Source organism: Rutilus rutilus (genome assembly GCF_951802725.1).
Source record: "Rutilus rutilus genome assembly, chromosome: 9".
NCBI lineage: Eukaryota > Metazoa > Chordata > Actinopteri > Cypriniformes > Leuciscidae > Rutilus > Rutilus rutilus.
The window spans coordinates 35364624-35390154 of record NC_140223.1 but is presented as its reverse complement, the minus strand read 5'-3'; the positions used below and the strand labels follow the sequence as shown (position 1 = coordinate 35390154).

Genomic DNA, 25531 nt, shown 5'->3' with positions numbered 1-25531 from the left:
TTCAGAACCACAAGCTGTGTCAACGATCGTCTGGATCTTCCCTATCGAAGCTATCGCTGTTTCCATTTCCATCAAACCAAAGTTCACCATTGCTGAAGGTTGTGGCTTTGCATGATACGTGGCTGGTCTTTCCCCAACACACACACACACACACACACAATTCACCTCTGCACTTTCCACACGCGCCCTTTATTCCGGTTCCTCTCAAAATAAGCAGTGAGTAACATTTTTCTTTTAATTTTATTTACTCGGTTTGCTTTGTTGTTTATTTATTTATTTATTTTTATTGTCCCAAAACAAAAATGTACATTTCTGTTTAAAAAAAAAAAAAAAAAAAAAAATTTAAATAAAAAAGATCTTGTTTATGGACAAAGGAACTCTGGAATCTGTGTAAATTTATGCAGCATTGACTGACCATACTTAAAAGATTTGAGATACATTGCGGGGTTTTTTTGTTCGTCGAGAACCAAGAGTGAGAATTTAAAGTGGTGTTTTTTGTTTTTTCTTGTATGAAATACAAAAACATTTCTAAACTGAATCCTTTGTCCTCTGTGATTATTTCTTTGAATTTGAGTTGATGTATGTAACTGGTGGTATTTATGCTATCTGTGTTATTTTTCTTAAAATATTGACAGGGTACTCCTGCCTGGCGCCCAAATTTATTAACTTTAATCTACACAAAATCAGTTGTTGAATTTATAATCGGGTCACCACCGTTACAGTATAATACATCTTCTATATGCTCATTTCTTGTTTTCTTCCAGAGAACAGGGAAACACAGTAACCTTCGCACATACAAGGGCAGTCAGTTTCACAATATTGGATGTAAAGTAATTATAACAAAGAGTTAGCTGATGCTTTCGCAAAAGGATTTTGTGTGTGATGAGACTAAAAGCAGGCAAAATAAGTCATACCCCAAATATGGTCCATTTGGTCCAACAATCATTCAAATGTAGCATGGAAGGCATAACTTTAGAGTGTGAAACTTTTAATTTGGTTACAATTCAAAAAAAAAAAAAAAATATATATATAATAGTCTGTATATTCTGTGTAACATTTATTACACCAAAAAAAAGAAGAAGAATAAAAAAAAACCTTCTACCTGGAGGGCTTTATAAGACAAATAATTTTTTTGCGTATATCAGGCAGGTTTAAAGCATAAACAAGGGGGTTCAGGATGGGTGGTATAATAAGGAACTCCAGTGAAAGTAAAACGGACAGCCATATAGGAAGTTCTACGTTGACAACTCGACTCAAAGTGACATCAGAAATAACAGCAATTGAGAAATTCAAAAGGACCACTATGTGTGGAATACAAGTTTGATAAGCTTTGCCCTTGAACTGTGATGAGCTTCTTTGACAAACAATAAGAATTTTTACATAAGAATATAATATTAAACTTAAAGGGATGACAGTAGTTGTGATTAATATAAACAATCCTAAAACATTATTAATTATTGTGCTTTCGCAAGAAAGCTTGACTACTTCATAGTTGTGGCAGTACACCTTAAACAATTTGTTACCACACATTCTCAGTTTTGTACTTAAAAGACCACCAATACTAAGTAAAATAATTGGATAAGCCACGTTTATACCTACTGAAACAATTAAAAACCTTGGTGTAATTATGTTGTGGTATTGTAAAGGTTTACTGATTGCAGCAAATCTGTCAATTGCCATTAACATTAATATTGTATATTCATTTGCGGCATATGTGAAAATTACAACAGTCTGTAAGACACATGCTTCACGGGAGATTGAGTGTGTATCAGAAAGCAAGTCTGTCAGTGCTCTTGGGAAAAAGCCAGCTGTTCCAAACACAGAGTTGAAAGACAAACATGAAATCAGAATGTACATTGGCTGGTGTAAAGTCCTTTCCAGAAATATTGCAAGCATAATAAGGACATTAAATAATATGATAGCACAGTACAGAATAAATCCTAAACTGAAGAAAACATATCTTATGAACCCAAGATTTTCAAATAACATGAAGTAAAAATATGTCCCATTTTCCATTTTGCATCAGGCAGAGTTACTTCATTGACCTGAAGAAGAAAGTACAAAATGTTTCTATGATAAAAAATAAAAAAATAAAAATAAAAATCTGCAGTTTGCATTATTGACTTGAAAACAATAAAGTTAAATTTGTTAACATCATTTTTTATTATTTATTGAATTATGAACACAAATGAATTATCAATGAACAATAATATATTTATAAATTAACATTAGATTAATATTTACTTTAAATAATTGTGTATACAAATAATCTTCATGTTAATTTGGTTTAAAAATCGATTTTTGACATCAATAAACAACTTTGAAATGTATTTTAACATCAGGCAAATTTTTCGATACCTTAAAACACACATTACATAATTGAAATACCTTCTGTGATACACCTTGAAATAACCACTGGTGCAAGAACTGTGAGTCACCATTATGCTAGTGTACTTATAGCATATAACATGTCTTAGGAGGCCTCTTTGTTTTTTTTTTGGTATTTTTGCAAATAGTATGTGTGTGACGTCACCGTTGGCTGGAGTGACTGCGGTTACACCCACTAAGTGGCAAAAAGACTGAGCGGCAGCATTTGTTTTCACTGTGAATGTCGTGAAAAACACACAAAACACATCTAAAACAGGAAAGAGCTTTGCGATTGACTGTACAACTAGATTTGACAATAAATCTGAGGTATACTTTTACAGACTGCCGAAAGTAGAGATGCTCCGATCAGCATTTTTGGGGCCGATCACCGATTACCAAAATCATGATCTGCCGATTGCCGATCACTGCCGGTCACAGAATGGCAGGTGAATGGGAATCTTTTATCTATAATCTAGCAGAGTTTGCACCATTTGTAGAAATGAAACTAACTATGAATTAACTGTATTGAAAAAAAAAAAAAAAAAAAAACCCAGTAGAAATAGGCTACAGTCAAGATCTTGAAGAACCACCAAGTGTTTATTTAATTGTATTTAGAAAATGAGATAACTTAAGGCTACTGTAGGCCATATTTCCCAAATAAGGCAGAGTAACATAAAATTATTCCAAACAAAGAGGGGTCAGGCAGACCAACACACATTAGATCAGCTTAATGGGATGGGATCAAGTTACACTTAGGCATACTTGGAAATTGTAGCCTCTTAACACACTGACTACATTTAATAATTGGCAGCAAAATGTAAAACTTGTTACACCAAAACTGGCTACTGCCACAAAGTACAAAAGGACAAAACTATGGCAAGTTTTTTTTTCTGTTATTATGAACGTCTGATGTAGTTGAGGAACCATTTTAACAAATGATGTTGTATTAACAAGGTTTCGGGAGGAGCAGGTGCAGATAATTAACCCAATCAGCACAAGTGGAGATCAATCAGTAATCAACTCAGGACAAGATAAATAACAGCAGAACCCATCTCTGTTCCTTGACAGTTTATCAGCATCCCACCTCCACCCCATCTCCTCACCTTTAGTTCCATCTCCTCACTTCTAGTTCCATCTACTCTTACCAACGGGGGGAGTACTCTGGGTTCGGGCAGAAATTCCGAGCTCGGAGCCCTCCACCCGGCCAAATACGCATAACCTTTACCGTAATAATTATATGTAGATGTGAACTCATGAAACTATACAAATATTTAAAAATATTTGTGCTAAAAAGTGCAAAACAACATAACAACTGAAACAACAACAACTGAATTTTAACAAACACTATAAAAACTATGATATGAAACCGAAATCGCGATTCTTAGGCCACATTTACACATAGCCGGGTATTTAGAGAAACGAATATTTCCCCCCCTCCGTTTTCAAAAATAACATCGTGCACACAACATCGTTTTCAAAAAAGTTGTCGTTTACATCAACCCGCATAAATACGCCGTCGAGCGCCATCATAACTATGCCAAACCTATGGGCGGCAGTGTAGGGAGAAGGAAAAAGCCATGCAAGCCAATCGGAATCCTCAAAATCGACAACAACGAATAGCACGAGCGACTTCCTGTTCCTTTCAAAACAACAGATATGGCGCGAGGTTCGTTTGTGTGGACAGACAGCGAAGTTGAGTTACTCCTTAAAGTCGCGTTAGACTACAAGGCAAGTAAATCCCAAGACAATGTTGACTGGGAATCTTGCCAGTCCAAATATGTCGATATGTTGGCGCAATTCTTGGAGCAATACCCGTCCGAGACCAACGATGAGTTTCCTCATGTAAAGGAGGAGATAACGCGAGCCCATCTGACAACTAAACTTAAGGCAATAAGAGGGAAATACAGAAATTCAGTGGACACTGGACGCAGGAGCGGCCACGGAAGAGTGGTGCTCCTCTACTTTGAACTGTGCGAGCAGGTTTGGGGTGGTTCCCCAGCTACTACGACCATTGCCTCCGGCATCGAGACCAATGAACTGGAGGATTCCTTTTCTCCTTCCCCCGTCACATCTGCTTCGTCCTTGGTGGAATTCTTGGACGCCGAGTCTGAAGCAGAGGTTCAAGATGTTGATGGAAGTGTGACCATCACCCCCACAGTGAAGCAGAGGAGAGACCTTCTTCAGGTATGTATTTATTGTCATGTATGTATTGTTGGCTTTGTTTAAATGAGTGTATGTATCTGTGAAATGTAAGATAATATAAGAAATCCTTCAGCAAAATAATTCATCCTGAAGAAAATTTTTGTCACAATAGTTCCGTCCATAGTCTGTAAACATACACGTAAAAAAAGTAGTGGTGAAAGGCAAAAATAAAAAAAAGTAGGCTAATGAAGAGAAGTCACGTCAGTCGTTCTCATACAACATTACAGCAACGGGGAAGTGTTGCACAGTTTAATGTCTATTGGCAAAAAAAAAAAAAAAATTCCTGTGTCTGTCATGTACATTTTGGGGAGATTAGCCTTCCATTGAAAGTATGTTTTAATTTCTGTATTCCTATAGTCTGTTGTGAATCGTGACGTTTCGTTTACTGTTAAGTACTTGTTCATAGATTGATTATGCTGAGGGAATATAGGCCATCATTCATCATGGTAATATGAAATGTGATTATTTTTGTATAGGTTTAGTTATGCAAATGAGCATGTTTTAATACATTTTCTTTGTTCTACTCTGTAAAGGCTAAACTGAAGGGACACCGGCATGAACGGTTCAAGAGGAAGCTGCCAGCTGAAAACCAGTGGCTGAATGCCATTGAGGATGACAAAAATGTCAAGAAGAAACTTGTGGAAATTATTGAGACCTCAGAAAAGCAGGCATCCGAAAATTTCTCTAAAATAACAAATACCCTGGATAGGCTAACATCATCAATTGCAGATGGGTTTGCTCTAATGCGGCAAGTTGTGCAGACACCACCACATTACAATATCCCATTTGATGGAAGAGGTCCTTATGGACCAGTTTATGCACACACGCCACCACTACACACACACTCCTATTTCCAAAATTCAGCACCAATTCAGCACTCATTCCCACCCAACTCGTCAGCTGACAACAGACCACCCAATGCAGTTCCACTCAGCACCATCAACATAACTGATTTGGCACACACACCTGTTGAGGTCATGCAGGGTCAGTTTTTATATACCCAAGCCCTTAAGGAGGATTAGCGATATTGAGACATACAAAGTTTCAATTGATGTGCAATTGTAATTTGTAGAAAAAAAATTCCAATACTGGTATTGTATATTGGTACTGTATTTTGTTCATAACCTTATTATGTTATGTTTGTGGATGTTTTTATAGTGTGAAATGTTACCCTGAGCAGTTCCAATATTTTTGTACCAAGAGTTTAAAAATGGGTACTATATAGGTAGCCTTGAGTTAAGGCCTCTTGATTTTTTTTTTTTTTTTTTTACTTAAAGTGCCCATTGCTTAAAAAGCAGTACTGAAGAGGCAGCTTATATGCACTACTTTAGTCAATTTGTGAATTCCTCTTGAAGTCTTAAGTTTACTTGAAATATGCCTTTATTTATTATTTGACCATTTGCACTACAAATGCCACTTTGTTGCACTTCTATGCTTGTCTGATTTTCTGGATTAATGACAAACATCTCTTCAGAAATAAAATGTCTGAAAAATTACGACGTGTGTTTGTGTTTATTTAATATGGTTCAAACCAGATCAACCTATTATAGAAAGCGTTCACACAGGACCATTTAGAATTTCTCATTCTTTATGTGGATAATGGCATTCTAACAAACAAATAACATTTACACTTGGCAATGTCGATACATTACATCCAAGTGACTTGTAAACATGTACAATGTAAAGAATAGAAAACTAAACATATTTGCTTTAACATGTTGTAAATTTAAATGCTTAACACATTGAAATGTAGCCAAAACATACTGCCTAAATGCTGGCATGTAAGGAGCACACAGTGTTTAGGTCTGTGATGAGCAAAAGCAAAATATTGTGAACTATGACAATAAGAACTTTAAACTTTGAGATGTCATACAATGTCATACTGTCTGATACCCCACACACAATGGAGAGAAGATTGTCCCTGTTATGGATCCAGGAATTGAGTGAGGATTCTCCTGACCCTCTTCCCTTCTGATGTCATGCAATCAGCTCTGGCATGTGGTTGTGTGTCTGGCTGGTTTTCCCTGTCATATTGAATTGCCTCAGCAACAGTGTTGTCATCTACCGTGTCCTTGGAAGCCTCACAGTAATTGTGCAGCACGAAACATGCATAAATTACAAAGGGAAGATCAGCCAGATTAATGTCCATGGCCCTTCTCAGGGCTCCGAACCGGGCTTTTAGTCTCCCAAACGCACATTCTATCACCATCCTTGCTCGGCACAAAGATAGTCCAAAATACTGCTCCTGGGCAGTGCTTCCCCCATTGACATATTCCTTCATAAGATATGGGAGCAGTGGATATGCAGGGTCGCCTAGTATGTAAACCGGTATGGCCTCTTCATCTTCGATGATTTGCCTTGGACAGGGAGGGATGCTTCTATCTTTCAAGGACGTGTTAAGAGTGGAGTTAGCAAAAATACGTGCGTCGTGCACGCTCCCAGGCCATTTCACTACCACATCCATGAAGGCATATTTATAATCGCAGATGGCTTGAATGTTTAAGGTAAACCTCCCTTTCCTATTGATGTAGTCACTGGAATTGGCTGGTGGTTGCTTTATCTCTACATGCGTCCCATCCACAGCACCTAGGCACTGAGGGAGACCATGAGCTTCTTCAAAACCCTGCACAAGTTGCTGGACAGCATCTTCGGATTTCGGCAGTGTTATATACTTAGGACCCAAGTGGACAGTTATTGCTCTACACACTTTTCGGATTATTATTGAAACTGCCGATCTAGACAGGCCGAATGCGTTGGCCGTCTTACGTAGTCTACCCTCATCAGCTAAATAGTATAGGGTGAGGGCGACTTTCTTCTCTACACTGACCGGCGACCGCATGACAGTAGTCTGACCTTCTATGGAGGGACGTAGTAACTCCGAAAGCGTCAGTAGAGATGACCGTGACATTCGGAAGTTCTCATGCCATTCCTCCGGTAGCACGACTTCTTTCTCAAAGTTTTCCCACCAGACCGCGGTTCGCCCAGGTCGGATCCAAAACCGGCGACGGCGACGTTGGCAGGCAATATACCGGCGTCTTGGAAGGGAAAGCTGCTGTAAAAATGCTGACCTTCGTGTACTCCTTCGCCTCTGCTCCTCGATATAATACAGCAGTTGTGTTTGCAAATGCAAACAGGCCAAAAGCGTTTGCACAAACGTAAAAATGAGTACCACCTTAACAGCATCCATGATCAAACAGTAACGTTACCCAAACAAACTCTAAACATAGGGCGCTCACATGACGTTAAGCATTTTCTGGCGCATAATGTGACGTTTGAGAACCTAAAACCCCGTTTTTCCCAGGTGACACGGCAACACATAACCGGCGTTTTCAGAAATCTCCACTTTGGCCGGAGTTTTTAGAAATAATCGTTTTCTGCGATAAAAACGGCGTTTTCGTGTAAATGACAGGCCAAAACGCAGGGAAATATCTGCGTTTTCCTATCGTGTAAACGGGGCCTTAGAGCCACGATCTGTGCCGCGGTGTGAGAAGGCAGAATCGCGACACACCCCTTCCAACTCCCAGAGTTATCCTCCCCGTCCAGATCCAATGCTACCACATCTTTAAATTACTATTGGGCAATTCCAGCGTTATGGACGTGACATTTGCAGTCAAAACTTGAAATATAAATTCTCAGAAAACGCATTTAATACCAATATATTGAAACGTCTGTTCCATACTCCCTTAACCCTCTGGGGTCTGAGGTGTTTTTGGGGTCCTTGAGATGTTCTGACATGCCCTGACATTTGTGCTTTTTTCAGTTGCTTATAAACATATTAATGGCAAAGGTGTAATTACACTCTATTTCGCACAAACAGGGCTACCATAATATGTGAGCAACATGTATGTACATGTTTGTATTTTTGAGAGAATAATGTTTATGCATGGTTATTGAAAAAAACTAAAAATGAAAGTTTCTGAGATAAGGCCACAAATCACACACTAAATATGTGTCCACACGACTTCTGAATAATGCATTTTGTCGCCAAGAGTTTTTTCTTCAAAATGATGTGAAAATCATCCTGCCTAATGATTCACATAAAACAATACATTGATTTAAATTTTGTAAGACACTTTTTGTTTGGAAAGGCAATATGCGAGTGGGCGTCAACGATTCAACACCATCATGAAGTGGTTCACACCTGAGGAGACAATGCCCCTGCATAATGGGGCTGCATACTTAATGAGCCTTTTTATTCAGGTGTGTCACTGAGCCACAAGAAAGAATGCAAGGACTATGTATATATAAAAAATTGGTTCACAGTTGGAAACACAGTTGTTGTTTTTTTCACAAATTGTGCTTGCAAATTGTATAATATCCAAGTAGGGTCTAGTAAGTTAGATTGTTTGGAAAGGTAGATAGGGGGGAAATTCTGAGTGTTTGTTTGCACAATTGGTTGCTTGCGTTCTGTGATGCGTTTATGGCGGATGTAGAAAAGTTTGCTAAATCACCTTCACGTGAATCGTTGGATAAATGCAATAAAGAGCAGCTTTTAAGAATTGCGGAGTTTTATGAGATTACAATTAGTGATAAGAGACTTAAAGAAAGTACTATTAAGATTGAGTTGGAAGATAAATTGGTGGATAAAGGAATTTTGTCGTCTACAATGGAGCAAATTCAGGACGTACACGCACAAAACTTAACTGTTTCACAGTCCGGTTTAACTTTTGACCAACAAAAAGAGTTGTTGTTGTTGCAAATAGATCATGAGAGAATGAAACATCGATCTGAACAAGGTAAACTTGAGTTAGAGAAGGCAAAAATGGAGCTGGACTATTTAAAGCTCAAACTTTTACAGGAAAGTAGGGAGAATACTGATAGTTCACTGGAGTTTGGTGCTTCTGGAAGTTTTCCATTGCATCAAAATTTAAAACTTGTTCCTAAATTCAATGAACATGATCCAGATGTGTTTTTTTCTCTTTTTGAACGTGTCGCTGAGATGCAAGGTTGGTCCAAAACAAACTGTGTATTGTTGTTGCAGTGCGTGTTAGTTGGTAAGGCACAATTAGCTTTTTCTGCTTTAACCATTGATGAGTGTAAGGACTATGATACTGTTAAGGCAGCGGTGTTGAAAGTTTATGAGTGTGTGCCTGAAACTTATCGACAGCGATTTAGATCGTGTAAGATGATTCCAGGCCGGACCCATTTGGAGTTTGTGCGGGAGTTAAGACGACAGGTTACGCGTTGGTGTTCATCGCTTGATGTTAAAACATTTGATAATTTGCTTGAGTTGATTATAATTGAACAGTTTAAAAACTCTGTTCCAGAGCAAGTTGCAACGTATGTTAATGAACACAAATTTCAGTCTCCTGAAGAAGCGGCATCATTGGCTGATAACTATGTGCTTACTCATAAGAGTATGGCTGCTGTTTGGCAGACACGGGAGGAAGTGGGTTTAGCTCATTTTACAAATAACACTTCACAGTCTGGTCATACATTTTCAAGCAAATTTGATCAGTCCAAAACTTGTAACTACTGTCGGGGAAAAGGACACTGGAAAGCAGATTGTTTGATACTTAAAAGTAAAAATAAACGAGTTGAGACGGGTAAATTTAAACCTGCGGCAATGGCCAATTCTGTTCACTTATGTGATAGTGACACTGATATTAAACTTTCTAATAATTGCTTGTCTAGTTTTTCTCCTTTTATTACAGAAGGGCGAGTGTCTTTGTTGGATGGATCTATGGAAGTTCCCATTAAAATCCTGCGGGACACTGGAGCTGTGGATTCATTTATTTTAGAGTCCACTTTTCCATTTTCCTCGCAATCTGAAACTGGTGAGAGCATGTTAGTTCGGGGAATGGGATTAAATACGTTATCAGTGCCTTTACATAAGGTGAAACTTAGCTCTGATTTGGTGACTGGTGAGGTTGCGGTAGGACTGCGCCTTGTGTTACCAATTGAGGGGGTTCACCTTATTTTGGGTAACAAATTGGCAGGAGGTCAGGTCTGGCCTAGTGTACCGCCATCTCCTATGGTTTTGTCCGGGAGTGATGTTACTCAAGAAGTTCTAAAGGGAGATTCTGTAGCTATTGCAACTCGGGCTATGGTCAAAAATGCTCAGTGTGTCCTGACCGATGAAATCAAACAAGTGTCAAAGGCAAATATTTCTCTTCCTATACCTGACTTGTCTGATTTGTCTTTTCCGTTCTCTACAGATGAATGGAGTAAGGAGCAACATTCAGATTCTTCATTGTCTGAATTATTCACTCTTGCTCTTTCTGACAGTGACGTAGCTGATGTGGCCAGAGTGTACTTCATTCAGGATGGACTTTTGCTGAGAAAATGGTGTCCTCATGGCCAGGATTTTGTCGGTGATCCTACACAGCAAATGTCAGAGTGTTAAAATCCCAGAGTTTTGATGACCAGAGTATAATTTATATACTTTGGAGTAAACTGGGCTTAAAGTACACTTGTCAGGTTTCACCATAAACTCTCTCAAGTGTTGTGTGTTGGTTCAGTGTTGATCTGGAGCTGTTGTAGTGTAAATGGTGGGATGATGAACTCTTTGAGAGTCAATCTGTTGCTGAGTTTAGGTTTCGATACGTCATCAGATCGACTACGCGTTGTCATTGGTTGAATCAAGATGCAGCCTCGACACCAGTTTCTTTCCAACTGACATCCGAAGACGTCGTCGACATTTTGATTTCGCAGGACTGCAGGTAAGAAACCACCAAGTGAATCATGCCGAATATTCCTGTTTGTCTTCTTGTTTTAATTCTCATAACTAAAACGCTAATGTAGAAGTAGAAGTGGTGTGACGTCTGGTAATTTTGTTTAACTAGCTAACTTACTATACATTGGTAACGTTAGCTAAAGTAATTGCCAGTGTTAAATCTGGTAAAACTGTTTTTTTGGTGGTAACGCTAATCAAATGATCAACCATTAAATGAAATTTCAAAATGAAAATGCAGCATTCATTTGTAAGCTGCCGCTCCCTATCTCGGGCCTTGTGCAGGCAAAATTGACTAGAGCGTTAGCCTTGAAAGCTAACGTTAACGTTACAGATTCCCGTCTGAAATGACTGAGTATGACTTTATTTGCACTACATTTGGTATTGTGCGTGTTCAATAAACCAATTGCATTTTTATGTTGTAGTAACATGTGAGGAAAACTACAGCAATGCTTTTCAAAGTGCAGTACCAAGGTCCTTGGCAAGGAAAGAAGTACATCAAACTCAATGAAGCATCATATCCAGCATTTCTCAGGGAGGGTAAGTTAATGTTAATAGCATTCTTCTCTTCGTTCTCTTTATAATGGAAGTTTAGATCAGTGGTCGTGTTAACCGAATATTTTCCGTCATTGACTGATTTTTTTTTAGCAGTGACGGAAACAACTGAAAGTCAAATCAGGGTTCCTACAAAGTCGCGAAAGTTTGTAAAATGCTTGATTTTAATTTATTTTTTTATGACGTCAGATGTAACTAAAAATATAAATAAAACTGGCTGACAATCGTTATTTTTTATTTTTTGTTTAATTTCGCGAGGCGGCATCCTCTGTTACGAAGCACGTCTCGCATAATTCCATGTAAGTTATTTGGCGCCTCGTGCAGCCTATTCGCCTGGCGCGCAAACATCTACATTAACTGTCACCTGCCCGTATACGGGCAACCTAAATTTACTTCACTATATTACAATTAAATCCTATTTTAATCATGACAAACTATACAGTGAGGAAAATAAGTATTTGAACACCCTGCTATTTTGCAAGTTCTCCCACTTGGAAATCATGGAGAGGTCTGAAATTGTCATCGTAGGTGCATGTCCACTGTGAGAGACATAATCTAAAAAAAAAAATCCAGAAATCACAATATATGATTTTTTAACTATTTATTTGTATGATACAGCTGCAAATAAGTATTTGAACACCTGTCTAGCAGCTAGAATTCTGACCCTCAAAGACCTGTTAGTCTGCCTTTAAAATGTCCACCTCCACTCCATTTATTATCCTAAATTAGATGCACCTGTTTGAGGTCGTTAGCTGCATAAAGACACCTGTCCACCCCATACAATCAGTAAGAATCCAACTACTAACATGGCCAAGACCAAAGAGCTGTCCAAAGACACTAGAGACAAAATTGTACACCTCCACAAGGCTGGAAAGGGCTACGGGGAAATTGCCAAGCAGCTTGGTGAAAAAAGGTCCACTGTTGGAGCAATCATTAGAAAATGGAAGAAGCTAAACATGACTGTCAATCTCCCTCGGACTGGGGCTCCATGCAAGATCTCACCTCGTGGGGTCTCAATGATCCTAAGAAAGGTGAGAAATCAGCCCAGAACTACACAGGAGGAGCTGGTCAATGACCTGAAAAGAGCTGGGACCACCGTTTCCAAGGTTACTGTTGGTAATACACTAAGACGTCATGGTTTGAAATCATGCATGGCACGGAAGGTTCCCCTGCTTAAACCAGCACATGTCAAGGCCCGTCTTAAGTTTGCCAATGACCATTTGGATGATCCAGAGGAGTCATGGGAGAAAGTCATGTGGTCAGATGAGACCTAATTCCACTAAACGTGTTTGGAGGAAGAAGAATGATGAGTACCATCCCAAGAACACCATCCCTACTGTGACGCATGGGGGTGGTAGCATCATGCTTTAGGGGTGTTTTTCTGCACATGGGACAGGGCGACTGCACTGTATTAAGGAGAGGATGACCGGGACCATGTATTGCGAGATTTTGGGGAACAACCTCCTTCCCTCAGTTAGAGCATTGAAGATGGGTCGAGGCTGGGTCTTCCAACATGACAATGACCCGAAGCACACAGCCAGGATAACCAAGGAGTGGCTCTGTAAGAAGCATATCAAGGTTCTGGCGTGGCCTAGCCAGTCTCCAGACCTAAACCCAATAGAGAATCTTTGGAGGGAGCTCAAACTCCGTGTTTCTCAGCGACAGCCCAGAAACCTGACTGATCTAGAGAAGATCTGTGTGGAGGAGTGGGCCAAAATCCCTCCTGCAGTGTGTGCAAACCTGGTGAAAAACTACAGGAAACGTTTGACCTCTGTAATTGCAAACAAAGGCTACTGTACCAAATATTAACATTGATTTTCTCAGGTATTCAAATACTTATTTGCAGCTGTATCATACAAATAAATAGTTAAAAAATCATATATTGTGATTTCTGGATTTTTTTTTTTAGATTATGTCTCTCACAGTGGACATGCACCTACGATGACAATTTCAGACCCCTCCATGATTTCTAAGTGGGAGAACTTGCAAAATAGCAGGGTGTTCAAATACTTATTTTCCTCACTGTATATTGTTGGAAAGGTCTAAGACTCCTTAATAGATATTTCAGCACTGTTTTTTGTTACAATTTATGCAGGAACAGAAATAGATGAATTTATGACAAGAGCGCACCTCAAAAAATCTACATCATAACAGGCGTTTCTGGCGTTTGTCACAAAAAGTCAACGCACACACTTTTAATAATTGAAACTTTGGTTTTCATGGTAAAAGTTCATAATAAAACATTTAATCTAGTATTTGTCACAAAAAAAAAAAATATTAAATAATATTATCCTCTAAAAAGTATAATATACATATTATCCTCTAAAATATAATATTATCTTTTTTATTTCCTTTTTTATTACATCACATATTTTAGTAGTTATCATAAATTAGGTATCATTTGAAAGCTTATGATCTCAGAATTCATCCTGTGAAAACTGTTTTGAAATTGGACATTGTGTTACCATAGAAACGGTACTCTAAATTATTTTATCAGGCTCCTCCCCTTTTGGGCGTCGTCATGTTTTTCTAATCTTGACAAAACACATATTGTCAGAAAGGTCTGAGTCTCAAGGTTCCATATTTTGTGACATAAGTGATATTTGGACAGAAATTTATTATTTTTTTATGGTAGAATGCATACAGTTAAATTCAATGGAATTCAATGGCACCCGGTGGCTATTTTTGGTAATACGCCTAAACAAAATCTCATGGGAACTTACATTTTTGTGATATCAACTTCAAATTTGGATCACAACTTGGTTAGATATATGGCTTTGATTTTATAGTAATTTTTTTGTAAAACATATTTTGTAAAATATATATTTTATATAAAAGAAAAATATTAAATAAATTATATTTGATTTAATGTAAATTTAAACTTCCATAACTTTTTCATACTTTAATTTTTTGAAGTGATTTCACTTCAGTAATAATCTGCTATTGTTTCCCTTTAAAACAAGACCAAACTTGGGTCTATACTCCAAAGCATTCTTGAATTACAACCATTTAAGTTTGAATAGTGCATTTTAATGTCCATTCTCAAAAAGGGGGGTGACAGGTAAAGGGTTAAGAAATGTTGCTTGCTTTCATTTGATCGATAACTGGCCTAGAAGATGATAAATAAAAACTGACTGCGTCGACGATCAACAGACAGAAAGGCATCCCGTTCTGTAAGAAACACACTGATGTGAGCGCTATGGGAGAATCAGCCTTCACCAGCCACTCCAAAGGTAATCGGAGACAAATATATACAATTATGAATTTGAATGAATTCTTTAAAAACATTAATAAGTTAATTAACATCGAATCAATATATAATTGTAATGTAGGGAGGGGAGGGGGATGTTCTTTCCGTCGTGCACGTTTGTGTGAGCGCTCTGGTTTCCATTTACAAAAGCTAAAGTTTACATTTTAACGTCTGCAGCATTGTATGCATTGTAGCCAATCGTAAGTTTAGTTTTTCATGATGCTTATGGACTAAACTTTAAGGAGTGACCACCGTTTTACCAGAGTGAGTTCTGTAAATATTAGTTCCGTGATAACCATAGCAATGGACGCGACAAAAAAACTCTGATATGACAATATAGCCTACTGTAGATCTGTGCATCATGTCTTACTGTGTAAATACAGACTAACAGAGCTGCCACTGACAAGAATAAATAAAACAAATCAGTGTTGGCTGAATATGTTTAGATTCAGTTAAATAGTCTATTGATAACACTTAAACACTCTTTTTCACGTGTCCTTTTTAAAACAATGTTTATTTATTAAAATAATATTTTAAGGAATTTAAGGAAGATATTCATGCATTGTATACTCATTATTATCATTATTATTATTCCAACCATCTACAAAAAACTCAACCAGTTGACAACAAATATACAAAAATATAACCATATTTTTAAAAAGTATCCAAAGAGTGATTTAATATACATAAGTTGTATTTATATTGAAGATTCTAATATTTTAGCTTGTAGTTTTTTAAAGGGGAGCCGTTTATACTATTTATATTATTATTTTTGTTGCTGCTTGAAAAATGGATTTAGGAAATAAAATGGAAATAAAACGAAAGCTATTAAATGTCTTATAATTAAAATATGAAATAGATTATGGTGCAATTTTTACGACCATATCCATCAAAATAAAGGGCAATGTGAAAGTCTTACGCAACCACTGGTTTAGATGTATGTGTATATGAAATTTTATTCTCAGCACCATGCTAGTCTACTGTAGCTTTGCCCATTACGATAGAAATAGTGCTAAAAAACATTATTGTTCTCCCAATTTGTTGCATTTTTAAACGCAAGTACATATGTTTTTTCTCTATTCAAAGCTAAAGAGAAGTTCAGCATACCCCCTAAGACAAACATGTGCTGGATGACACTGGAACAGAGGTTGACGAAGAGGTCTTCAGCGACATCCTGGATAGTAACACTGTTCCCCTCTCTAAAACATCCCTACTCCAAAAAAAGGCTATGTGAGTACATCTTTGTTGATACTGTCTTTAGGAACACTTTTTTGACATAGACAGCAATGAGGGCTACATTACCTGGAAGATTAAAAACAATTTACTATCGTTTTCATAGGCTTCAATTTGCACAATGTTTGAAGGAGAGCATTGTGCAGAATAAAATTTCCCCGATAAACTACAGAAAATAAAAAAATGGCTTTTTAATCCAACCAATTGATTAATAATTGACAGGTTAATCGATTATAAAAAAAAAATGTTAGTTGCATATCTAGTATTGTTATTGAAAAGAGTTTTGAGTTTTAATATTGATGTAGTATCAAAAGTTTTGGTCAGGTGTATATCATGCTTAAAGCAGGTGCTTCTGCCTTCTCAGGTTGGGATAGTGACATGGCCTCACTGCTGCTGCTGGTCTACCTACTGCCACCACCTCCAAGTGGAAAGAAGGGAGCTGTAAAGATCAGTACCCGGGAAGCTGTGGACCATGTAGTCAAATTTCATAAGGTCAGTGTGTCCTGATCTCCAAAGGCAATAGCCATTGTCAAAAGGCAATTGTGTAACCCCCCAGATTATTGATCTGTTTCTTTTCAATGTCACCTTCACAGAATTTTAAGTCTGATAATTTATGTTTTGCCTCCTTGAAGTGCATAGCGAATAGAGAGTGGGGTTCACCTCTTTTGACTGCAGTCTTGTGCTCATTCATTCTTATTTTTAGTTGTCTGTCTTGCCAACGTATTGGAGTTTGCTGGGACATGTGATAAGGTAACCAACATTGATGACCTCTCTGTTTAATTCTCTCTCTTTGTGTGACCGTGGTACAAAAACCTTGGTTGCCTTATCACATGCTGAATATATCCTGCATGGGAAAGCTAACTGTGCAATCAAAGGTTTCTATCAAGAGTGTGACTTATCCATCAAAATGTGATGTTCAGTGTAGATTCATTTCAGTTTATTGTTATCTTACAGTCATGTCGCAGCCTTCAGGAGCACTCTGGTCCAAACCAGCGGAGGCAGCCCTACATCCTGGCAGTTAGGACGACAAGAAAGCACATCCACGAGTTCTACATTGCATTGGATGGTGATCTCCTTCCCTGCAAGGGCAAGTCTTCCCTGTCAGCCTTTGATGAACTTTTCAAAGCACATTATGTTTTTGGCATCTCCTATGATCAAGCCTTAAATGGCATGTACACATTTGTGCAGACCACCATCTACAACATTGATGTAGATCATTCTCACGGAACTCCCAGAGTCAAGGACCTTAGAGCTAAGCTCCTCAACTAAAGAGTTATGATGTTCAGATGCTGTGTTTGCAAGTCTGGGTCAGTCAATTGATGTGTGACCAGACTGGATGCCACCAGAGATTTTGGACTTTTTCAGGCTTTAGAAAACATCTCTATAACAAACATAACGTTAAAAGTCTAGATCAATTTGAGAACAAACCCGTCATAGTTGACGTATCTGATGAACCCGTAGTTAATTTAATTCTAGAGCAACCAGAGAATTCTCAAAGCTGTAATGAGACCAAACTACTTATGGTTTTGATAGAGATTTTCAATATGTGGTTCCTGTACATGTGTTTGTATGAGTTTGTGGTTTTTGAACATCCATGAACATTGTTAAATAAACGGACATTGCACTGGAAAAAGCACTGACTTTGCGTATTTTTCACTTACTGATGGTTCTAGGTTTACACTGCAGGTGTTGGAAACTATTGTAACACTGTAAATAAAAAAGTACCAGCTTTAGAGTACATTTGTACTCTCCAAGTGTTAAATAATGAGCTCTGCAAAGGTTCTAGGTTTACACTGCAGGTGTTCAAAAGCACTAAAACGGTGTCAAAAGTACTAGTTATAAGAGTACATTTTAACTCTCCAGGTGTTCAAATGTAACTCTATTTTGAGAGTATATATTTTACACTTTTTACAGTGTTCACTGAACACCGAACTCTTGGACCTATATATACACTGAAACCAGTGTTCAGTGAACTCCTATAGAGTACATTGAACACTCTGATTTTTGCTGTGTATTGTCCAAGTAGTTGTTCCAGCAAAGTTTCGCTCTATGGTTTTAGAAGTTGCTCATGAAAAATCTGGTCACCTTGGGGTTAAGAAAACCTATAATCGGGTTCTACGTTATTTTTTTTTGGCCACGACTGAAGCGGGATATTTCTGCTTATGTTAAAAAGTGTCACACTTGTCAACTTACTGGTAAGCCGAATCAGGTCTTATAACCCTCTGGGGACCAAAAACGCGCCCGCGCGTTTTGCTCGTTTTTTTTTTTAGCAATGAAAAATAAACACAAAATGCTCTGTTAATTTTGATCTTTCATTTTCGTGTAATACATCAATCGATCCTGTTCAGTTTCTATTTTTTTTCTGTATACTCACAATAAAAATAAAGTGTTTTGCTTTTTGACAAATAAAGAAAAACGAACATGATGCTATTTCTGCCTTCTCTCTGTCAGTAAACTCCCATTTGAAACGCGTTCGAAAATGATCTATAACTCCGCGAAAATTCAGTCAAACAGGCAAACAGACCCACGGGCATAAAGCTTGAGATCGCAGCTTTTAAATGAAGTAATTTATATAAAAAACAAATATTATCAGCTTCTGTAATCTGTATAAAAAGAGAGCGACTCCAGTCGAGCTCATTACGAGCCATTCAAAAGTAATTTGACCACTCCCCGGAGAGCGCGTGCTATTCAAATGCAAATTCTGAGAACCATTTCAGTCTGTGAAACGCCCACATCAGCTGTAAACAAAGAGGCATAATATAGCCTACCTTATGGAGAAAATTTTCCGTGCTGATATGAGGAGCAATATGAGGAGCAGATCCCGCTGAGGAGTGAGGTAGGCTAAGTTATCCTTTCTCAAGTGTTAATGTGGAATAACGTTATGGAATAACGTTGTAGGCTTATGTAAACAAAAAGATGAATCGCGTTTCTGTGAGATGAATGAAGGGTACATATTTGTAAAGACTGTTTAGCCTAAATATGAATCGCGTTTCTGTGAGATGAATGAAGGGTACATATTTGTAAAGACTGTTTAGCCTAAATAAATATGAATCGCGTTTCTGTGAGATGAATGAAGGGTACATATTTGTAAAGACTGTTTAGCCTAAATATGAATCGCGCGTCTGTGTGTGAAAGAATAAACTGCTTTGCTATAGCCTACTGAGATGAGTAAAAATCGACTGAAATATGTTGAAATAAAATGTATTTGTATAAGCAACGTATTAAACTGCAAATTAACATTTATAGGCTATGCCCTAATATTTCATAAAAACAACGTTACAGTCAGGCGAAGTATGAAAGACAACATTTTGTTGACTAGATTTGGGTACAGTTTTTACTGTAGAATATACTGTCACATCAAATAAGCTTTTCTGCTCATATATATAAAATACTATTTTGTCAAAAATAAAGTCATAGACTAAGATGTTCCAATGTTGGCTATATTCAAACTAATGAATACATATGATAAAATGTAGGCCTATAATCTTTTTTTTTTTTTTTACAAAGAAAGAGTACTTTTTTGCAGAAATATTGCTGAAATTGTAATTATTGTTGTAATTGTAACCTTTTTAATAAAATAGCAAAACATATTTACAAGATAGATGTAAGCAAAATCTTAAATGGTCAATATAAGTCTTCTTCAAAATATATATTTTGTCCTTGCATTGTGGCTCAGTCAGTGTCACACCTGAATGAATGGCTAATTATGCAGAGTCATTATGCAGAGTGGGTGGGACTAAGGTGTAAACTACTCCTCCCCCTCGCATATTGGCTTTCCAAGCAAAACCTGTTTTACACCATTTAAATCAATGTATTTTTTTTTGTGAACGATAAAGCAAGACTATTTTCACATAATTTTGAAGCTAGAACTCGAAGAGAAAACATCCATTAGTCAAAAGTCTTGTGGGCACATATTTTGTATGAGTTTTGTGGTCTTATTTCAGCAACTTTCATTTTTATTTTTTTAAATAACCACGCATAAACATTATTCTCTTAAAAATACAAACATCTACATACATGTTGCTCGCATATTATGGTAGGCCTGTTTGTGCTATATAGAGTGAATTTACACCTTTGCCATTAACATGTTTATAAATAACTGAAAAAAGCACAAATGTCAGAGCATGTCAGAACATCTCAAGGGCCCCAAAAACAGCTTGGTCCCCAGAGGGTTAAAACCGGTTCCATTAAATCCGATTCCAGCGAACTGTGAACCCTTCGAACATGTTGTTGTGGATTGTGTGGGTCCTCTTCCATGCTCGAAGTCAGGAAGCAAGTATTTGCTTACCGTTATGTGCTTGGCTACACGTTTTCCTTCTGCCTATCCCTTGCGCACAATTACGTCACGTTCAATTGTAAAGGCTTTGTCACAGTTTATGTCAATTTTTGGCATTCCTAAAATAGTTCAGAGTGATCAGGGTACTAACCTTACGTCTCATCTTTTCCAACAAGTATTAAAACAGCTAAAAATTAAGCATAATCTTGCTAGTGCATTTCATCCACAAAGTCAGGGATCGTTGGAGAGATTTCATCAGACTTTGAAATCTCTCCTTCGTGCTTATTGTGTACAGTTGGATGGGGATTGGGAGGAGGGGTTGCCCTGGTTATTGTTGGCTGCACGTGAAGTTGTACAAGAAAGCACTGGATTTAGTCCTAACGATTTAGTTTTTGGTCATAAAGTTCGGGGGCTTTTGGCAGTACTGCAAAATCCTGTTAAAAGTTCAGATTCACCAAAAAATTTGCTTGCATATGTCGATGGATTTCGTCAGAGACTGATACAAGCAAGAGAGTTAGCCAGTGTTAAGCTTGAAAAGCAACAGCATAAGATGAAACGGTTGTATGATCGTAAAACTGAACGCCGTGTTTTTGAGCCAGGAGATCAGGTCCTTGTGTCACGTCTATTGCCGTCTTCTCCTTTTGAAGCGAAATTTGAGGGCCCGTTTGTGGTGAAGCGTAGACTGAGCGATGAAAATTACATAGTGGCAACTCCACATCGGAGGAAGTCTACTCAATTATATCATGTAAATCTGTTAAAACCGTATTATGAGAGTTTTAAGTCAAATAATGATGGATCTGTTCATTCAGTTCTACTTGCGACATCTGATGTTTCAAACTTTTGTTCAGGGGAGAAAGAGGGTTATGAACCTGATGATAGTGTTTTACATGGGCGATTAAACAATACTGAATCTTTGGAAAAACTTGATGCTACTCTGGTTCACTTGTCACCGTTACAGTCTGTAGATTTGATTTCTTTGTTACAGAGTTTTCCAGAATTGTTTGGGGACACGCCAACGCGTACTGACTGGGCTGAACACGACATTGATGTGGGTAACGCATCACCTATAAAACAACGTTATTATCAAGTGTCACCAGAGAAACGAAAGCTAATGGAAGCAGAAATTAAATATATGCTGGAAAACGATATAGCAGTTCCTTCGAGTTCAGACTGGACATCGCCTTGCTTGCTGGTTGCAAAGTCTGATGGTGCGGTAAGATTTTGCACCGACTTTCGTAAACTTAATAGTGTGACAAGGCCAGATTGTTTCCCACTCCCACGAGTGGATGATTGTATTGATCAAGTTGGTTCTGCTAAATTTGTAACAAAGCTTGACCTGCTGAGAGGATATTGGCAGGTGCCTTTGAGTCAAAGAGCTCAGGAGATTTCCTCATTTGTTATTCCATCAGGCCTCTACTCATACCGGGTTATGAGCTTCGGGTTACGAAATGCACCTGCCACCTTTCAACGGCTGATGAATCGTGTAGTTTCGGGCCTTGAAGGGTGTGCGGTGTATTTAGATGACCTTGTAGTGTTTAGCGACAGTTGGGATTCACATTTAGAGCGCTTGGGCGCTGTCTTACGGCGTTTGTCAGACGCCAAGTTGACAGTGAACCTTGCGAAATGTAGCTTTGCTCAAGCTACTATAACTTATCTTGTCAAAGTTGTGGGTAACGGGGAGGTACGGCCATTAAGTGCTAAAGTTCAGGCTGTTTGTGACTATCCTGTTCCTACTACAAAAAAAGAGCTGATGCGCTTTTTAGGATTAGTAGGATATTATCGTTCCTTTTGCCGCAATTTTTCTTCCGTTGTTGCACCACTCACTGATCTTCTAAAGGCTAAGGCAAAATTTGTTTGGTCATCGAATTGTGCATTGGCTTTTGACAACGTTAAGTCTTTATTGTGTTCTTCCACTGTCCTGGCTGCTCCTTGTTTTGAGAGACCTTTTTCGTTACAGGTGGATGCAAGCCAAGTTGGTGCAGGGGCTGTCCTTCAGCAGGGCGATGAGGAAGGTGTGATCCACCCTGTCAGTTTCTTTTCTCGCAAGTTTAATTCCTATCAGTTGAATTATTCCGTAGTGGAAAAGGAAGCTCTGGCTCTGATTTGGGCGTTGCAACATTTTGAGGTTTACGTTGGTTTGGGTCAACCCGTGGTGGTCTTTACAGATCACAACCCGTTGACGTTCCTGAATTCATTCCATTGTCCGAATCAAAGGCTTATTCGTTGGTCTCTGTTTTTACAGGCTTATTCCCTGGATATTCGACATGTCAGAGGATCCGAAAATGTTGTTGCTGATGCCCTGTCGCGTGCTCCTCTGGGTAATTAAAGTGCATTTATATTGTTGTTCACTTTTTTTTTTTTGTATATTACAGGGTTACTTGATAGACCCCTGTCTTAAGGGGTGGGGTGTGACGACTCATGTGCCGCCTTCCCAAGGAGTTATTGGTGGGCGTTCTTATTGAGGACACCTGCTGTTGGTTTCCGGTCTATTCCTTTAAAAAGGGCCTGATGACAAGTGACTGCGGGAGGGGCGCGGCTGCATTTCGGACCTTGCTTTGTTTGCGTTCTGTTTATGTTTTGCATCCAACATTACTACAGCTCATTACACTTCATGCATTCACTTAACTTTACACCACTGATTCCTGACAGTCTCATGTCACTTTATTCTTTTTCTGTATAGTTTTCTTTTGTTAATAAACTTCGTATATTTTTTGGCACTTTTGCGTGTGTCCCCGTCTTTGTTGCGTCCTTTTGAGCCATGGGGCGTAACAATAGTTCTTTTGAAATTGTTTTCATCCAAACAACTTTATATAAATACACATTATTTTCACTATGAATATAGCCTTAAAAGCTGCCATGTTGTGTAAAAGAAATCGTTGCCATGCATTACAATAATTTATTTATTAAAAGTTGAATGTTACGTGTCTGCACATTAAATTAAATTAAATTATTCTAGACCCTCCTACATGTATGGTTCATCACCCGGGCTTTGAAGCAAACGGTTTAAACCCATATACCTTACAAAACATAAATAATGTTTAAATAACAGCGTCTCGACACACTCTACAAACGCAACTCTTCCTCTTCTCCGTGGGAGCGCAACAAGACCACGCCCCCTTTTTTTGTGTATTCCTGTGGGCGGAGGTTAGTCAAAAAACTGTTCTAGTGACGTCATTAAATCAGGAAGTAGAGGGATGTAGTCCAAACCGGCCGTTCGCTGTAGGCTTTGAAAGGGGACTTCTGTTAAATAAAATATCTCGTTTGGCATTGAACTTTGAGCTTTATAATTTTGCAGGTATTATTTATGCTCTAACAGCAACATTACACACTAACTAAAGTTTGAAAAATGGGATCATGAAGAACAGGACCTTTAAAGAGAAGGCTTATATTGACCTTTTAAGATTTTGTTTACATCTATCCTTGTATATATATATATATATATATATATTTGCTATTTTATTAAAAAGGTTATACAATTACAACAACAATTAAAATGAACAATAACAATATTTCCAGTGTAAGCTTTATTTGTAAAAACTAAAGTATACATTTTATCATATTTATTTTTACTCATCTCAGTATAGCAATAGAGTTTGGTAAAAGCTGTTCATTCATTCACACACAAAAACGCGATTCATTTTGAAACAGTATTTTTGCCAGCTGTAGTAGCTCCACAACAGCGCGCATCTGTGCATCCATTCATTTGTACACTGAAACGTGATTCATATTTAAACAGTCTTTTACAGACACTTGCAATTAGAACTAAGCAAATATTGAACTGACCTATTCCTCAGCTGGATCCGCTGCTCCTCGAAATGAAACTTCCAGCACTTCTGAGGTAAATTTTCCAGGATTATTATTAAGATAGTATTATTCCTCACAGCGTTGTAAAGTACATGACTCTGATAACTCGCAGTGTGTGTTATCCAGCTGATGTGGGCGTTTCACAGGTTTGCATGGATTGCCTCATTTGATCATTTGCGTTTGAATAGCACGCGATCTCCGTGGGCGGGGTCACATTAAAATTTAAAGGGATAGTTCGGCCAAAAATGATATAATTAAACCCATGATTTACTCACCCTCAAGCTGTTCGAGATGTATATGTCAATCATTTTTCAGTTCAGACGAACACATTTTCAGTTATTTTAGAAAATGTCTTAGATCTTTCAGTGGTTATAATGTCAAGTTATTGGGTCCACTCCTTCAAGTCCCAAAAATGTGCATGCATCCTTCACAAAAGTTAACCATCCGGCTCCAGGGGGATAAACGAAGACCTTCTGAGGGTAATCCGTGCGGTTTTGTCATAAAAATATACATATTTAAAACTTTATAAATGAAAATAACTGGCTTCCGGCAACGGTCGACGAGCGTTCATGGGAGATGGATGCAGGCGTATGACGTAGGACTTTATTTTCGTTTATGACAGACCCCCAACTGGCTGGGGCGGAAGACCTGCGTAGAGGGAGTTCAACTGACCTGACCTTTGGAAACTCCAGTTCGAAAGAAGTTAATTTCACTGAAATATTAGGGAAAGTTCATAGAAAAAAGTGATGCATAGTCAATAACTAAAAAAGGAGAGTAAATATTAAACTTAAGTGTTTTATGTGTTTTTGCACAAGATGATATAGGAGAGATCTGTTAGTTTAATTAATTCGTTTTGTGGGTCACCATTGTGCTGGAGAATAGAGCATGTGCTTCAGTCAAAGATGAGCAGAGAAACACTGATGTTATGCTGCCTGTTGCTTTATTTAAAGGCAGTAATTGTGTAGTTGCTGATACAGTGACAATCTCCTTGCTAAGTACTTTAGCACATACATGTGTGCTCTTGCTAAATAAGTAAGAACTACAATTTTCAATTAATTCATTATGACACCTTAGGTGTTTGCAGTTTTATTTTAGGAAGTATTCCTTTTCAGTTGACACAAATGACGTAAGTTCACAGTACTATCTGTATAAATACTAGTTTTTAAACTCA

The 25531-nt window shown here is 38.0% G+C and overlaps 3 protein-coding genes across 3 annotated transcripts; 1 reads left to right on the top strand and 2 right to left on the bottom strand.

The window, feature by feature from the left end:
- Positions 1-1098: 1098 nt before the first annotated feature.
- Positions 1099-2016, bottom strand: LOC311297512 (olfactory receptor 51I2-like; the record flags this gene model as incomplete). Its single annotated transcript, XM_084419831.1, has 1 exon — positions 1099-2016. One exon carries the CDS (start codon positions 2014-2016, stop codon positions 1099-1101), a length of 918 nt encoding a protein of 305 aa, XP_084275957.1.
- A 4477-nt stretch (positions 2017-6493) lies between these two features.
- On the bottom strand, positions 6494-7477 carry LOC311297407 (putative nuclease HARBI1; the record flags this gene model as incomplete). Its single annotated transcript, XM_084419655.1, has 1 exon — positions 6494-7477. The coding sequence occupies one exon, from the start codon at positions 7475-7477 to the stop codon at positions 6494-6496; it is 984 nt and encodes a 327-aa protein (XP_084275781.1).
- A 3716-nt stretch (positions 7478-11193) lies between these two features.
- On the top strand, positions 11194-17759 carry LOC311297653 (uncharacterized protein). The gene is made up of 5 exons (XM_084420041.1): positions 11194-11231; positions 11668-11782; positions 16134-16277; positions 16645-16772; positions 17235-17759. The coding sequence occupies exons 2-5, from the start codon at positions 11692-11694 to the stop codon at positions 17547-17549; spliced, it is 678 nt and encodes a 225-aa protein (XP_084276167.1). The 5' UTR covers positions 11194-11231; positions 11668-11691; the 3' UTR covers positions 17550-17759.
- The last annotated feature ends 7772 nt before the right edge of the window (positions 17760-25531 follow it).